General features: G+C 49.2%; 2 protein-coding genes and 1 long non-coding RNA gene across 7 annotated transcripts in view; 2 read left to right on the top strand and 1 right to left on the bottom strand.

Annotated features, from left to right (window-relative positions):
- ENG (endoglin) overlaps positions 1-10,087 on the top strand; it is a 49,830-nt gene extending 39,743 nt beyond the window's left edge. For all 3 annotated transcript variants that reach the window (XM_053282209.1, XM_053282210.1, XM_053282208.1), the window contains exons 14-15: positions 4,830-4,931; positions 6,042-10,087. In XM_053282209.1, the coding sequence (XP_053138184.1) occupies positions 4,830-4,931; positions 6,042-6,160 (221 nt within the window). In that variant the 3' untranslated portion in view covers positions 6,161-10,087. The remainder of the gene's footprint in view (positions 1-4,829; positions 4,932-6,041) is intronic.
- A 798-nt stretch (positions 10,088-10,885) lies between these two features.
- LOC128338978 (uncharacterized) lies at positions 10,886-16,272 on the bottom strand. The gene is made up of 3 exons (XR_008312788.1): positions 16,135-16,272; positions 11,974-12,044; positions 10,886-11,019 (listed from the first exon to the last, which is right to left on the bottom strand). It is a non-coding gene; the product is annotated as an uncharacterized LOC128338978 (long non-coding RNA).
- Positions 12,703-17,444, top strand: part of SLC25A25 (solute carrier family 25 member 25) — a 53,761-nt gene continuing 49,019 nt past the window's right edge. The window contains exon 1 of one of the 3 annotated variants that reach the window (XM_053282313.1): positions 12,703-13,152. In XM_053282313.1, coding sequence (XP_053138288.1) covers positions 12,856-13,152 — 297 coding nt within the window. In that variant the 5' untranslated portion in view covers positions 12,703-12,855. The remainder of the gene's footprint in view (positions 13,153-17,444) is intronic. The other 2 variants (XM_053282305.1, XM_053282307.1) reach the window with 2 other exon arrangements.

Below are 17,444 nucleotides of genomic sequence, written 5' to 3'. Positions count from 1 at the left end.
GGCCCCAGTTAATCATACTGCAAAATATTTGTGTGCAAAGGCATCGGAAGTGAAAAGAGGGGCGGGGGGTGGGGAGAGACTCCCAGAGGTGCTGGTAGATTTCAATGCATTTATTTAATATATGTCTTTTTACTGATGTGCTTCATATGGGTCCATTCAGTATTGCCTAATGCCTTTTGGGCAGAAAGGCTCATCTTCAGAGGCAATTCAATGAAGCCGGACTACAAAGAGTTTATACGTATGTAGCATGATGGCTTTAGAAGTTGAAAGTGTCGAAAAGTGAACATGATAGTCACTGAAATCTACCAGCACCTTTGGGAGACTTCCCCCCGCTTTTCATTTCTGATCGCTGCTGCGGCGTCATTTTTCTCCCCGTTCCCTCTTTGTTCTTGTGGAAAGGCATCCACTCGGGTCCAGGCGTTTTCCTTTGCATTTGATTGTAGGACTCTGCCTTTGGCCGCTGTCCCTGACGTTTCCTCCCAAGGAACCAACGGCCTCTCTTCCCAATCCCCGGCATTTCCTTCCACACCCCATCTCCCCTCTTGGGCCGCATTTCCTTTCATTCTGCTCTCTTGCTCGCACACGCACACGCACACACGGGACCCCCAAATATGGCCAGTTGCCACCACGGCGGCAGCAGTATAATGCCTGGGGTCTCCATGGCGACGGCTTGGGCTGCTGCAGATGGCACTAGGCCTGACCTTCAGGAAGGTGTGCGCGGTGACCTCCATTAGCGGGCGCTCACGCTGCCGAAAGGGAGCAGCAGCAGGCCGGGGGGGGGGACAGAGGCATGGGGGCGATGGAAATGGAGGGAAGGAGGGGGTCTGAGTCAGAGCTAGAGGCAACACGTCCTAGTGGTTAGAGCAGGCCTGCTCAATTTTGCCCCCCCAGCTGTTTTTGGACTACAATTCCCATAATCCCCAGCCACAGCAGCCAATAGCTAGGGGTTATGGGAGTTGTAGGCCAACATCTGCAGGAGGGCCAAAGTTGAGCAGGCCTGGGTTAGAGTCTTGGACAAGGATCCGACCCTTGGGGACCCAGAGCATGGTCTAAGGCAGGGCTGCTCCACTTCGGCCCTCCTGCAGAGGTTGGCCTACAGCTCCCATAATCCCTAGCTATTGGCTGATGTGCCCGGGGATTATGGGAGTTGTGTGGTCCAAAAGGAGCTGGCGGGGCCAAGGTTGAGCAGGCCTGGTCAAAGGGCACACCATAGGAGCCACTTTAGGAACATAGGAAGCTGCCATATCCTGAGTCAGAACATTGGTCCATCAAGCTCAGTATTGTCTTCACAGACTGGCAGCGGCTTCTCCAGGGTTGCAGGCAGGAGACTCTCTCAGCCCTCTCTTGGAGATGCTGCCAGGGAGGGAACTTGGAACCTAGATGCTCTTCCCAAAGTGGCCCCATTATCCCCTAAGAGGAATATCTTGCCATGCCCACACACCAAGTCTCCCATTCATCTGCAACCAGGGTGGACCCTGCTTAGCTAAGGGGACAAGTCATGCTTGCTACCACCAGACCAGCTAAGCAGGCCTGGGTGTAGTCAGTGCCTGGATGGGCGACCCACGTTTGCCACCTTCGGGGATGGGGCCACAGCTCAGTGGAAGAGCATCTGCTTTGCACGCCGAAGGTCCCCAGTTCACTCCCTGGCAGCGTCTCCAGCTAGGGCTGGGAGAGACTCCTGCCTGCCATTCTGGAGAGCCGCTGCCAGTCAGAGTAGGTCAATGAAACTAGGCTCGGACCCGATGTGTGGCAGCCTCTACCGTTGATGCCTCCCAGTGACAGCACGACAGAAAACACATCCCCTCCCGCTTCCCGTCCTGGAGATACCGGGGCCCTCTGCTGGGACTCTTGGCTGTGCCGTTCTTGAGCAAGGAGCCTGCACAATCTCAGGCCAGCGATAAAGAGGGCGAGTGAGACAGGGGAAGGCGGAAGGAATGGGAGATGTCTGTGCGGAGAAAGGAGAGATAGAGGTTGTCTTGACGCAGAAACAGGCAAGAGTCTATCAGCAGGACACAAGCCGACCCTGATCACCCGCCTTCCCCACCCACTGTGGTCACGCAGAGGTTTTTCCTCCATATCTGGGTGAGGAGGAGAGTATGTCCAGGCACGCTAACGTCAGTGGCATAGATCACATCTGGGCTCCATCACTGGGCTAAGATTTGCATCCCTGACAGCCTTCCCCTGGTGCTTGATTCCTTGCAAAGCCCACCTCGCTTTTCAAGTGTTGAGGAATAGTTAGGACTATTTAACTCGTCCTAACGAAAAGGGCTGGCAGTCCAAGGCAGGACTGCTCCACTTCGGGCCTCCGGCAGATGTTGGCCTACAACTCCCAGAATCCCTGGCTCTTGGCCACTGTGGCTGGGGATTATGGGAGTTGTAGTCCAAAAACAGCTGGGAGGGGGCTAAGTTGAGCCGGTCTGGTCTGAGGTCTGGTTCCTGCCCTTGTTTTATCCTCACAACCACCCTGTAAGGTAGACTAAGCGTAGAGAGAGACGGAGAATGTGCCACTGACCCATTCACCCGCTGAGAGAGGATTTGAACCCAGGTTAATATAGATCAGGGTTCCGTAACCATGGGCCCCCAGATGTTGTTGGACCACAACTCCCATCATCCCCAATATGGCCTTTGTGGCTGAGGATGATGGGAGTTGTAGTCCAAGAACATCTGGGGCCCAAGGTTAAGAAACCCTGATATAGATAATATTAACTAGATACTATAGTTAGTTAATAACTATGAAACATAGTTAAGCAGCGCTCAGATTAGGGAGGAAAACACAGGAGAGTCCCGAACGTGGATCCCCTGGTTGGACTACAGCTTCCATTGCCCCTGGACCCTTGTGGCTGAGGATGATGGGAGTTGTAGTCCAACGTCATCTGAGCTTGAGAATCCCAAGCTTGGGTTAATTAATGAATAAATCCCAAGCTGGAGAACCCTATCTTCTCTTAGTGAAGCTCTACCTTTCTTGTCCCCCAATTTTAGCCCTCCCTTCTATACTGCCTCGAATCACAGGGAAGCCCCTCCCACAGTTTGAGCACAACTGATTAACAGTTCAGCCACAATTCATGTAGTGGAGACACAGTGTGGTGCAGTGGTTAGAGGGTGAGATCAAAACTGGGGCAGCCTGGGTTCAAATCCTCCCTCAGCTGTGTAGCTCATTGGGTGAACAGGTTAGTTGCACATTCTCTGCCTCTCTCTCTCCGCTTACTCTACCTTACAGGGTTGTTGTGAGGATAAAATGTGGGGAGGAGCCCAATCTTCGACTGTGAGCCCTTTTACGGCAGGGGGCCATCTTATTTCATTTTCTCTGCAAACTGTTTTGAGAACTTTTTGTTGTTGTTGCCATGCAGTATGTAAATATTTATTGTGATAACGAACCCCACCCTGAGCCCCTTGGAGGAAGGGTGGGAGATGGATATGAAATAGTTAATGGTCATGACGGTGTGTGAAGTCATTCAGATGATGTAGTTCAGGAGCCCCCCAACCTGCGGTCCTCCCAGATGTTGCAGAGTTTTCTTGTGGCTGCAGCTGATGGGAGTTGTAGTTCAGCAACATCTGCAGAACCACAAGAGTTAGCTACCCTCAAAAGCAGTTTTGAGGACTACAAGGTTTCCTCTCGACAGCTTCTCCTGCCCCCTTTTCACTGCAGTACCAGGTTGCCACTGCCAAAAGCCTCCCGGAAGTCATTTCTGTCAGCAGTTCTGTGACGGGGTTAAGCACAGTCCTCCTTCCTTGTGGGTCCTTGGCCGGGCAAGACCAAATCGCGGGCCTCATCCAAGAATGGATGGTTTCCGGCCTTCCTGATACCTTGCTCCTGTCCTTCCTGCTTCTGTTTTGCATGTCTCCCTCAGGACGGCAAAACAACAAAGCAAGGAAAGGCTTTTGACACAAACCTAGCTCCAGGAGGGATTAATCCAGCACATCGCACACGTCTGCGTTGCTTTCATTAGATCCTGTCTGTGTGTGTGTGTGTGTGTGTGTGTGTGTGTGTGTGTTGGTGTTCAGTTCTCCTAAAGCCACAGCAAGCAGGCAGACCTCAAGAACAGCATCTGTTCTGAGGAAGAGAGAGGTCTTGAGCTGGCAAGGCAAAACACGTTGGTAACGGAATCAGAAACGATGCCCGAAAAGTCTGATTCCGTTGCCTGCACATTTTTACCCATTTCAGACACTTTCTAGAATATTTAAGGGTTTTGTAACAATATGGGAAGGAGAGCCGGTCTTGTGGTAGCAAGCATGAATTGTTCCCTTTGCTAAGCAGGGTCCAAGCAGGTTTGCATTTGAATGGGAGAGTACATGTGAGCACTGTAAGATATTCCCCTTATGGGATGGGGCTGCTCTGGAAAGAGCAAAAGGCTCCAAGTTCCCTCCCTGGCAGCATCTCCAAGAGAGGGCTGAGGGAGACTCCTGCCTGTAACCTTGGTGAAGCCGCTGCCAGTCTGTGAAGACAATCCAGAGTTAGATGGACCAATGGTCTGACTCGGTAGAAGGCGGGTTCCTGTGTTCTATGTTCCTATGGCCTTTTTGTAGAGGTTGTCTTGCCAGTGAGTGTATATATAATATCAACTTGAACATCTGCTTATGGCAACCGTCCTGGAAAAAGTGATACTATGCCTGATTCTGTTATCCTTGGAACTGCCCTATGAGACTGCCTCATAGCGAGTCAGATAATTTGTCGGGTCTCTCCCAGGATTATCTGTTGTGTCCGGCAGTGACTTGGCCGGCTGGGGTCTTGAACTTGCTTCAGCTAGTGCAAAACCATAGGCCAGCTGAGGCGAGAACCCCGATGGCCATGAACTCGGGTTAAGCCCTAACGCCCACTTTCCTCTCTGCAGACCGAGGCTTGGGGATCAGCACCGTGTTAGGGATCACTTTCGGCGCCTTCTTCATCGGAGTCCTCCTCACCGCAGCACTGTGGTACATCTACTCTCACACCCGTAAGTCTTGTGTTCCTGGAGTCTTTTTTGACATTGCGCTAAAGGATACGGTTGGGCTGAGGCGAAGGGAAGGGGTTGCCACAGGTACACGGCCAAGGACCAGAGGTGGACAGAAGTGTACCATGACACTGGCTGTGTACAGATCCACCTCATGTTCCCCACCCCACACCCCACCCAAGACGAGCAAGCAGGTATCTACAAATCCACTTGCCTGCTCGCCAGGGGCAAGTGCCCCCTCTAACAGGGAACCCCAGATGTTGTTGACTACAGCTCCCATAATTCCCAGCCAAAAGCCGTCGCAGCTGGAGATGCTGGGAGTTGTGGTCAACAACATCTGGAATTCTCTGTTAGAGGGAATGCTGCCCCCCCAGCCCCAGCCCTCTGGCGAGCAAGACCCCCAGCGCCACACAGATCTCTTTTTCTGGTGCCCTTTTTGAGAAGTGAAGAAACGGCAGGAGTCCTTCCTGAGCAGTAGGGGAGGACTCCCGCTGTCTCTTCCCGTCTCCACCTCCCAGAGCAAGTGACTGAAGACCTGCTTCTCGCCTAAGCCCTCTGCCATAAAAGGATCTGAGGGGCAAGAGGGGCTTGGCGGCGACCACAAATAGTGGCCGGCAAGCGAGCTGAGCCCAAATGTGTGGATCGCTGCTAGAGAGTTACGAAGGCAATAGAGATGTTCTCCTCAACTCTGTTCTTGCACGGATCCACGCGCCCTTCACTCCTTCCCTACCCCCCGTACCCTGAATAACGTCTGGTTTGGTTTCCTGCCGGGACCCAAATGAGCCTCCCATCTCCAGAAAAGCACTCCTATCAGTTGACTGGCCAAACCCAAGAAAGATAATCAGAAAAATGTACCTTCCTCTCCCGTCAGCTGGGCCAACTCTTCCCCTGGGGGTTGTCAGAAGGGTTGGTTCCGTCTAGTGATTGGCCAACACCAGTGGGAACAACCAGGAGTTATCACGGCAATCGCCAGAATCCGGAAGCTCGGCCAGATGCTTTCTGTTTCCTTGTCAGTGTCTGATTTTGTCCAGCTGTGGTCCATCCTTTCCTCCCCCTCCACTAATACGTTTCTGGTGTCGTCCCCCCCACCCCGCCATGTGTGACATGTTCCAGGTCCGATGGCCAAGATGCAACCAGTCTCGACCAACCTGCCACCCTCCGAGAGCAGCAGCACCAATCACAGCATCGGGAGCACCCAGAGCACCCCCTGCTCCACCAGCAGCATGGCATAGCTACCCCCGCCCAGGGAATGGGCAGGACTGTCTGCCTACGCCTCCTTGTAGACGGTGTCAGAACTGCCGCCCTGTTGAACTCCAGGCAGAGAACAGGCAAAGGGGGTCTCTCGCCCAAGAGAGTCGGCCAGTGGCTGCGCTGTTCTTTTTTTTCTGCTCCTCGTACTCAGGAGTGACTCTTTCTGGCCAGCACTTTATGAGGCAACTCCCCGGACGGACGTCGCAATCGCCGGAGAAGCAGAAGGATCCCAGCAGCTGATTCGGCATTGCTCGTTTCTCTTGCAGGGTGAGCCGGGCTGACCTTTGGGCTGCAAGGTCACATTCCAGGACTGGATGGCATGAGCCCCAACGAGTTCATTGATAACGGATTGTAGCAGGATGCCTTGGGTTTCCAAGCTAATCCCGTGCTCCCCCCTGCCCGCCTTGCAGACAGAGGTTTGGGTATACCTCTCCCACTGTCGCCTTCAAGATGGTGGTGACGCTCCTGTGTTCTGGAGTTGGTGCTTGTTCACTGGAAATGTGGCTTAGGTATGGTCAGTGGTCATAAGCGGGAAACTGGGTTTTGAATGGGCTTACATAGGTAGCTGCCATATACTGAGTCAGACCCTTGGTCCACCTAGCTCAGTATTGTCTACCCAGACTGGCAGCGGCTTCTCCAAGGCTGCAGGCAGGAGTGTCTTGAGAGGCTATCTGCCAGCTCAAGTTGGGATGCTGCCATTAACAAATTATGTTGTTTTATAGTTGCAATTCATAATGGGGTCCACAGCACATTTGGCCATTGGCTGTGCAGGCAGCTGCTCCAAAGCCCTTAAAACTATCCCAAGCCTTTAAAACAAAAAGAGCGAACCGGGGGATGGGGGCTGCAGCTCATTTGCTTAGCATACAGCATGTCTCAGGTTCAGTCACTGGCAGCATCTCCAAGTAGGGCTGGGAGAGACACCTGTCTGAATCCTAGGAGAAGCTGCTGCCAGTCCGTGTAGACAATACTGAGCTACATGGACCAACGGGCCATTCCAAGGGTAACGGAATCAGGCATGTTACCAGTTTTTCCGATGCCTGCAGCCCTAAACAAAAGTTGAAGCCAATATTATATATACCCACGGGTAAGAGACGAGCTTCTGCTATAAAGCCATATTTTTAACAAAATCCTCAAATGTAAAAGATAGCATCCCAAGCATGCAAAACACATTGGTAACAGAATCAGCCTTTCGGAAATAAAAGATAAGGTAACAGAATCAGAGTTTAAAAACTTTGTTCCCGACACATACTGCACATTTCACACACAATAATAGTTTTGTAAAAATATGGCCTTATAGTAGGAGATGTTCTCTTGCCAGCGAGTATATATAATAACTTGAAAATTTGCTTATGGCTACAATCATTAAAAAGTGGTAACATGCCTGATTCTGTTACCTTTTGAATTGCCCCAGTCCAAAGGAGATGCATATGAATATCCCTTTCCTAAATTGAACTTATTTCTCTGGGCTTCTGTTTTGTTTTGTTTTTAAAAGTGAGAGTCCTCTCTCCCCACTGCCCAAATTTGTTAATAAATGGGCTTCTGTTTTGTTTTAAAAGTGAGAGTCCTCTCTCCCCACTGCCCAAATTTGTTAATAAATGGGCTTCTGTTTTGTTTTTAAAAGTGAGAGTCCTCTCTCCCCACTGCCCAAATTTGTCAATAAATGGGCTTCTGTTTTGTTTTAAAAGTGAGAGTCCTCTCTCCCCACTGCCCAAATTTGTTAATAAATGGGCTTCTGTTTTGTTTTTAAAAGTGAGAGTCCTCTCTCCCCACTGCCCAAATTTGTCAATAAATGGGCTTCTGTTTTGTTTTAAAAGTGAGAGTCCTCTCTCCCCACTGCCCAAATTTGTCAATAAATGGGCTTCTGTTTTGTTTTAAAAGTGAGAGTCCTCTCTCCCCACTACATAAATTTGTTAATAAATGCCCAAGTATATTAATTCGAGAATAAGCTAGTCCCAGATCTTTGGTGCTGCGCCCATGGCAGCAACCAGCGAGCGAAGGAGGATGTTTATGCTCAGATAATTTTTGCGTGTTGCTGGTGTGAACCACATGGCCCCAAAGCACAGTGTCAGAATGTCCACGAAAGATGAGGGATAAAAGAGGACTAATTTGTCCCACCAACTCTTGGAAAGGAACAGCATGGGTGCCAACGCGAGAGAAGTTTGCAAGGCTGTCGAATTGTGAAACCAAAGACTGAGAGTACAGACTGTTTATTTTTTTGGGGAAATACTCCTTATTACTGTACGTATATAAATAGTTATACATAGATTGTATTTTGTATCCATGCATACAGGGAAATAATGCAGTGTTTACTCAACTTTGTTCTGTATGTTTCATTGTGTTCGGCTGAGAGCCAATGTGGTCACAGGTTTCTGTAACTTTGGCCAAGCAAGGACCATGTGTGTTGGGCTATAAAAATGGAGAAATGTTACATCTAAACTGGCAAGTGTGATCATAGGGGGTTGGTTTTTTGGGAGGGGTGGGGAAAGGGAGATAGAAACATCCAACAAGTCCAACTACACCAACACAATTTTTGTTTAAAAAGGTTCATTTGTGATGGCAGATGGGTTCTCAGATGTTGTGGGACTACAGCTCCCTTCTTCCCCATCCAAAATGGCCAAAGAGGATGTTGGGAGTTGTAGTCACACACCATCTGGGGACCCAAGTCTGAGATGCCCTGATAGTTCAGTGTAAACTGATGGGCAGAGTTATGAATGAGTGGTAGACTCTCTCAGCCCTATCTTGGAGGTGCCAGGCAGGGAACTTGGAAGTTGCAGGGTTGCAGGGCTTGTGGTGGAATAGGTGTTCAGACACAACCACAGAAGTAGGTTAGATGCATAAGAAGCTGCTTTATACAGAGTTGGCCCGTTAATCCATCAAGCTCAGAACTGCCTACACTGACTGGCAGCAGCTTTCCCAAGGTTTCAGGTAGGAGTCTCTCCCAGCCTTACCTGGAGATTGAACCTGGGATCTTCTGCATACAAGCAGCTCTACCAATGAGCTACAGTCCCATCTCCTAAGCACAATCTTGCAGCTGTTGGACTGCAAATCCCATCATCTCTATTGGCCACTGTGGCTGGGGATGATGGGAATTGTAGTTGAACAGCAGCTGGAGGGCTGGAGTTGTGCAGCACTGTTCTAAGGGGGATAGCTTATAGCCCCATCCCCTAAGGCAGGGTTTCTCAACGTGTGGGTCCCCAGATGTTACTGGACTTCAACTCCCATAATGCCCAGCCCCAGTGGCCTTTGATTGGGAATTATGGGAGTTGAAGTCCAATTACATCTGGGGACCCACACGTTGAGAATCCCTGCCCAAAGGGAAGGCCTGCTCAACGCTGGCCCTCCTGCAGCTGTTGGCCTACAGCTCCCATAATCCCTGGCTTTTGGCCAGTATGGCTGTGGATTATGGGAGTTGTCGTCCAAAAACAGCCGGGGTGGGGGGTAAAGTTGAGCAGGCCTGCCTAAAGGGAAATATCATACAGCGCTCACATGTGGCCACCCATCCACCACTAACTGAGGGGGGACCTGCTTAGCAAAGGGGACAATTCATGCTCTCCACCCAAAACCAATGATGCAATGACAGCAGTGAACTTCATTGTGGTGAGGCAGATACCTAAGATTCACTTGGAGCTTGGAAGCTCACGGAAGCCCACGCTCAAAAGGTTGCATGAATCAGACCCAAATGGCTAAATAAAGCCCCGGGCTGTGGTTTAGAAGGGGGTCAATTTCCTTTCCTAAAACGCAGTGTGAACACTTCTGTGTGGTGCGAAAAGAAGCCCTTTCCTCCCCAATACAGACGGCATGAAGGAACACCTTCTCCACCTCTGGGCCCAGCTGTATTGAACTGTAAAATATTGTGTGTGGAAGCAACTGTAACCTCAATTCCTGTATAAAACATATTATGGATTTCATCTGTGGCTTCTTTCATTCGTCCTAACCATGGTCTTGTGTGATTCCTGAACCCACAGTTGTGGTTTAAGTTATTTTATTAGCTCTATCCAAACACAGCTCAGAGAGAGAGCGACACAGAGACAGACAGAAAAACACAAAGCTAAATCATGAGAAAGGGGTGGGACCCCAGCAAACCCCATTGTGATGAAAGGAACCAGAATTTGGCTCTCATCTACAGCACAAATCATAGGAACACAGGAAGCTGCCATATACTGAGTCAGACCCTTGGTCCATCTAGCTCAGTATTGTCTATTGGCAGTGGCTTCTCCAAGGTTGCAGGCAGGAATCTCTCTTAGCTCTATCTTGGAGAAGCCAGGGAAGAAACTTGGAACTTCCCAGAGCGGCTCCCTCCCCTGAGGGGAATCTCTCCCAGTGCTTACACATCAAGTCTCCCATTCAGATGCAACCAGGGCAAACCCTGCTTAGCTAGGGGCAACAAGTCATGCTTGCTACCACAAGACCAGCTCTCCTTGTGTCTCTACTGTCAAGGGTTGTGAAATAAAATCTGGTTAAGTAAATGATGTCTGTTGCAGCTGTTTCTTATTCTATCTGTGGTGCAGAGAGCCTCATCTAGTGACAAAAGAAAGCATTACAAGTTGCAATATATTTAAAATGTTCAAATGTAAGCTGGTGGTGAGCTGAGGGGAGGGGGAGGAGGGAGAAGCACCAAGAGTGAGGCACCCCCCCCCGCAAACACGAATACTTTATTTTGGCCTTAAACCAGCAAAGTAACACCAAACAAATAACCCACCACCAGAAAACACCAAAACACCTTTATGTCCCTGAAGATATAATCTATTTACAACAATACAAGCAGAAGGTGGTTAGATGGAATTTAGCACGAGCTCCTGATGAATTCTGCATCACATTTGGCCACATTAAAAGGTGATACCTGCAGAGAAAAAGATTGGAGAGAAGATCAGGCAACAGAACACGCATGAGATCATTCTGGCAGATTAATTAGACACAGAGCGATGAAACGAAGCACATAACTCAAGATAAAAGTTCACACACACTATAAAGAAACACACCACATGCTGCCCTATCTCAGTTGGGCCTGATTCACAAGGGCAGGTGCGGTCTATGAGTGGAATCTTCTTAAATCGCCCCTCCAGCACTGCGGAGGGAAGAACATCAAATCTGGCCATGGGAAAGGCTCTCCGATGACTGGGAAACAAGCCAAACCCAAAGCAGGGTGTGCATTTAACAGAAATCTGACACTGAGCTGACTTAGAAAGGTGGTCACTGTAGACTCCAAGGGAAAGAGCTGTGGTCTGCAAGGCCAAGGCAGTGGAGTGGAATCGGGAATATTAACCATTTAATGAAAGAGATATGATGCACAGAGAGGCAAGTGCAGACAGCTTTTCAGGGCTCTTGCTGCTGGCTGGCTGTTTGCCCCGCCTCTCCTCCTGGACTGGAATACAAGTAACTCAAGCCCCATTCAAAAGCTGGCCTCGATCGGGAAATAGATTAAGCCCAAACACCACAGTGTCTGCCTCGTTTCTTTTTAGACAATGAGCCCTTTTGGGACAGGGAAACATTCTTTTCCTCTGCAAATCATTTACAAAGGTTGACAATAATGACATATCAGGACGGTAATTAACACAGTTAGTAGCATAAAACTGGCCATGAGCTTAGAATGTACACACACACACGTGCACAAATGTGTGTGTACATACATACATACATAGCACACGCTCTCTCTCTCTCTCTCTCTCTCTCTCTCTGAATGAATTACCCCTGCATGTTTTGTGTGTGGTTGCACTGCTTAAAAAACAAAAACAAAAAACCGGCCACAAAGCTCACTAGGTGGCCCCGGGCCACTCACATTCCCAGCCTGGCCTACCTTGCAGGGCTGTTGTGAAGATAAAGCGGGGTGTGGGTGGGGGAGAAGGTCCATTATTATGTCTCCTTAAACTGATTAAAGGAAGAGTGGGATACAAATGTAAAAGAGAGATTAAAAAAATAATCAGACAGTTTACCAAATAAATAAATAAATCAATGACATTTTAAAATACTGAGGAAAATGACTCAAAGCAGGAATTATCAGTAATTAATTATTAAATATTAACTAATTGGTAACTCTGATCACAATTCATAATTAATTAATTAATAATTGATTAATCAGCCTCTGATTAATTGATTAATAATTAATTAATTACCGATAATTACTAATTAATCAATTATTAATTAATTGATCATTCAATGTAATTATTTATTTGCTTCCTATGCCACCCTTGCTAAGATGGTTCAGGGCTGTTGATTAATAACAACTGATTAATAATCAATCAATCAATCAATTACTAATTGATACTTCGTAATTAGCAGGGCCTGATTTGTGCTTTCAGTTCCAAATGGGGCTACTCTGAGTAAATTTCTCTCGTCGTGTCAGCCGGCGCTGGAAACCAACACACGCGTGCCTTTCTCTCGGGCCAAGCAGGGAATGGGAGGAGGATCGTTTTGCTTCTCCTCCTCCTCCTGCTTTCTCTCCAGCGGACAACGGGTGCACTCCCTCTGTCCCTTCCTTAACTCTACAGCCCTCGACGACGGAGGGCGGGCGCGTGGCGTGGCCTGAGCCAATCGGCGGCCGGCGCGCGCAGCCGGGGCCAGCGCGGCGGGTGTCGCGTGGCGGCGGGGGCCCCAAAAGCGGCCGGAAGCAGCCGGCTTCTCTCAGCAGGCGCCGCCGAGCCGAGCCGAGCGCAGCGCTGAGGGAGGTGGACGGGCGGCCATGCCTGGCGGGGCGCGGCGCTCGCTGGCTTCCCCCGGGGTGGTGAGCGGCGTCCTCTGCTCGTGTGGCGGCGGCGGCGGCGGCGGCGGCGCGGCGGTCCCCCCCGCGGCGATCCCTCCCCCGGCCTCGCCCTCGGAGAGCGCCCCGGCCGTGGCGGCCTTCCTGCGGGAGCACGAGCGGCGCCTGCAGAGCCTCTTCCTCCAGCTGGACGTCAACCGCGACGGCGCCCTCTGCGTCCACGACCTGGCCGTCGGGCTGGGCCGCCTCGGCCTCCACCGCTCCGAAGGGGACCTCTGGGTGAGTCAGTCGCTGCAGAGGGAAGCGGCGGGGGGGGTGGGGCGCCTGGCCCCCTTGGCTAAGCAGGGTCTGCCCTGGTTTGCATTCGGATGGGCGACCCCATGTGTGAGCCTTGTCAGATACTCCCCTTCTTAGGGGACGGGGCCCTTGCTCAGGGGAAGCGCCTCTAGGTGCCAAGTCCCCTCCCGGGCAGCATCTCCAGGGAGGGCTGGGAGAGTCTCCTCCTGCCGGCCACCTTGGAGAAGCCGCTGCCAGTCTGTGAAGGCAATACTGAGCTAGCTGGACCCGAGGGTCTGACTCGGGATATGGCAGCTTCCTACGTACCAGAGCTCTTGATCTGTGTGTTTCCAGGTAGTGGAGCGACTACATGTGTGAGCCTTGTAAGATACTCCTCTTAGGGGGTGGGGCCATTGCTCAGAGGAAGAGCACCTGAGGTCCCAAGTTCCTTCCCTGGCAGCATCTCCAGGTAGGGCTGGGAGAGATTCCTGCCTGCAACCTTGGAGTAGCTGCTGCCAGTCTGGGTACACCAGGCCTGCTCAACTTTGCTTCCACCCCATTTATTTATTTATTTTTGGACTACAACTCTTATAATTTCCAGCCACACTGGCCAATAGCCAGGGTTTATGGGAGTTGTAGTCCAGAAACAGCTGGCGGGGAGGGGAGGGCTAAGTTGAGCAGGCCTGGTGTAGACAATCCTGAGCTAGGTGGGCCAAGATTCTGACTCGGTAGAAGGCAGCTCCCTAAGTTCCTAGAACAGCTGGTTTGGGGAAGGCAAGGGTGTGGGAGCAAGTTACTGGGGGAGAGAAGTTTTTTGCTAGACAAGACATATTTATAGGTCATTAATATTGAGAGTGTTTTCCTTATTTGAAGTGTGCTTGATATTCTCAAAATGATTCAGAAAACAGGCAAGATTGTGAAAATACTGTTACTCTACCCCCCGGCCAACTGGGAGGAGAGCTGGACTTGGGGTACTAAGGATAAATTGTCTCCTTTGCTAAGCAGGGTGCATCCTGGCTTGCATTTGAATGGGAGACTGCATGTGAGCACTAAAAGATACTCCCCTTAGGGAAGGGGCCGCTTTGAGAAGAGCACCGGCCGCCTGCTTGTATGCAGAAGGTTTCAAGTTCCCTTCCTGGCACTTCCAGTTGGGGCAGGGAGAGACTCCTGTATGTAATCTTGCAGAAGCTGCTGCCAGTCTGTGTAGACAAGGCTGAGCTAGATGGACCAAGGGTCGGACTCCGTATATGGCACACATTTCTAAGTTCCACCCACTGGGGTGCTCTGGGGCTGTGCTGTCCAGTGGGTCTGGTCTGCCTGTTGTCCCTGTTGGGGAAGTTGCCCAGAAGTATATGTAAAGGTGAATGTGAGCAGATGCTGTTAGAAGAAACCGAACTTGGACTGAATGCTTCGGATTCTGCTTTCATCATATGAGACTTTCTCTTAAAAGGTTGGGTATAACAAATATTTGGCTGTGTATGTATGGGTTTTTGTATGTAAAGAAAGATGAATTAAAAGAGATTCATATAGCGGGAACCCAGTCTTAGTGGAGGGTTTCATCTTAGGCCTTCATCAGCAACAGATGGGATTTTCTTTCAAAAAGTGTGTATCTGGGTATAAATGTTTGTTTATGGGATGTCTGTACGTATACAGGGTGTGTGTGTATATAGATAGATAGAGGGGTTGGGATTTGTAAAGCTGCAAATGGAACTCCATACAAGTATTTTCTGGATCCCAGAAGGATAGTTAATCAAAAAGAATGGTATAAAGTTATTGTTGATTAACAAGCGGAAATACATACATCTAATTATGCCCAAGCATGAGCGTTAAGGCTCTGTCTGCCTCCCATTTCAGCAGAGGCTAATCTCAAATGGTTGCTAACAGATTGCATGGCAACAGTGTTTTTCTTCTAGCATATTTTTAACCCAAAGGACACAACCTCATTTTTTAAAACCGTGTGGGAGAGACTACTGCAGAACAAATGAATCTGCAAAGAGCAGGTGGCATACAGCTTTTAGCAATGGCTGTGGGGAAGCAGTGGCTCTTGATTTGAGAACAGGGAGGTACACACTGGTTCTAGTTTTTAGTTGTGAATGACTCAGCCTTAGGAAGAAATCACACACTCCAATTATAACGCAACTTCTTTAGACATAACAACATAGTCTCTGTCATGTCAGTGTTGACATTACTGAGCTAGCTTGACCAAGTGTCTGTCTTGGTAGAAGGCAACTTCCTACATTGCTGCTTGCTTTTCATCCCCTTCTGCATCTACTCTTTGCAATGTTAGGAGCTGTAGCAGATTAAAGCCTTTGACTCAGAGCAAGCTCATGTGAGGGAAAGAAGTGCTGAATCCTCCCTGCTGAGCTGCCTGGCTAGGCTTCTCCTAAAACTATTCTATATTATTGGTAGGTTCAAAATGCTGCTGCCACCACCACCCCTCTTTATCAACAGAGCTTGAACTTACCTGGGCTTGGGGTGGAATCCCGGGGGGAAAAACCCTTAATTTGGCTCTTGGACAAGGATAAAACTATTCCATGTGCAAGCCTACACTATCAGGTAAGACAACTGATAGCTGCTGAATGTTTGAGGATGTGTTTGCACCAGAGGAACCCCCTTCAGCCCCCCTTCCTTTTCCTGAGTTAAAAACCAACTCTGAGAAGCTTGTAAAAAGAAAATAACTAAAAAAACCCCAGTTTCATTCAATTACTACAGACTGCTTCGGTCTGAGACTTTCCCAGCTTTTAGATACAATTAAGAATACTTAATAAGTTTACAAAAATAAGTTGTTTTAATGCATGCTTAAATGTTTATAGTCTTTTGTAACGCCCTAGGTAGGATGGGTGTAGGCTAGTGTTTCTTATTTAAATTACGTTACAGGTAAACAATAACAGAACAGTACCAGGAATATGCAAAAGCACACACAAGGAAGAAATAGAAATTCCAACACAGTCTTACTAAACAGACTTTCCCCTGGACAAAACCTACCTTTGCCTTAAACGCACCAAATTCCTGATGAGACTTCAAGCTTCTGACCCTCCTGTCTTTCAAGGATCTGCAGAATTATTCTCCTGCAGCCAACCTCCATGGTCACATATCGTCTTGTGCACCACCCTCTTAGCTTCTTCTCTAACAAAGAACTCTCTTCATCCTGGCAGCAGATCTCTAGGTCCCACCCACCTGGTGTGCTGATTGGTTGACCCCTGGAGTTCACCAGCCTTTCAGTCAAGACAGGTTTCACTTCTGGTTAACTCTTTAGGGGGAGGGGAGGCTGGTCACTACAGAAGCATCCCCTATTTATTATTTTACATTTATATCCTGGTCTTCCTCCAAGGAGCCCAGAGCAGTATACGTGGTTATATTTATCTTCAGGAGAAGGGCTGGCACATGCCCTTCCCTAATCTGTGAGCGGTCTCCAAAACAATAGCAGATTCTCCAGTGAGAAGACTAACCCAATCAGACTCACAGGCACTTCAAAGAAAGGCTATTGCCTGACCTGCCTTTGCAGAACCATCCCTTCATTACACAGACCTCATGGTCCCGCAAAGCTCAGTTGAGTTAAGTATCAGGCTGCCCTTTGATATGTCTGACCGGACTTGACCAATTTTCTTGGGCTGCAAGAGCCAGCCCCCAAATTTGGGAGCTAGAAAATGAGCACTTGAGGAAACTCCTGGACATAGTGATGAACATTATCGGGGTTGTGGAGGGAGAGGGCAGAGGGCTTCTCTCTGTTTCCTTTACAAGTAACCTACTTAGAACAGAAACAGGGGTGCCTGGGACAGTAAAGGTTGTATTAAATGACTCTACCTCTGAAATGCGTCTGAATATCCTAGTTGAGGTGGCACAGTTAAATTTCTAGGCAGTGTGGTTCCCTGCCGCCTGGGATTTGTGAAGTCCTGGTCTGTGGTTCCAGCTTCTTCCGTGTTAGCCTTTTCAGTCACACATGTCTCTTGTTCTCTCCTTATCCAGTCTTGCTTGCTGCCTGTAATACAATTCCCTGATCACCTGTGGGCTGCCACTTTGCTCTTCCTTGAAATCCCAGCTCCACGCCCTTCTCTGGAACCTCTGGCTTAACAAAACATCTCAGACTTCACTCGAAATTGAAGCAACACTTATTCACCTTTACCTTCACCTTCCCTCCTCTGTCAAAATATAGATGAGATGTTTTTAAATGCACGTGCCTATATTTTTGTTTGTGCTAATTTGAGTGCCACGCCAATGCTGTGTAAACAAAGCTAATATTCCACTAGCTTTATGCTGTTTCTCTGCTAAGGATACCCATAGCCAACTCCATGTAT

The sequence above is a fragment of the Hemicordylus capensis genome, chromosome 17 (assembly GCF_027244095.1).
Source record: "Hemicordylus capensis ecotype Gifberg chromosome 17, rHemCap1.1.pri, whole genome shotgun sequence".
NCBI lineage: Eukaryota > Metazoa > Chordata > Lepidosauria > Squamata > Cordylidae > Hemicordylus > Hemicordylus capensis.
Note: the sequence above shows the minus strand (reverse complement) of the source record. Positions and strands in the feature narration are given on the sequence as shown.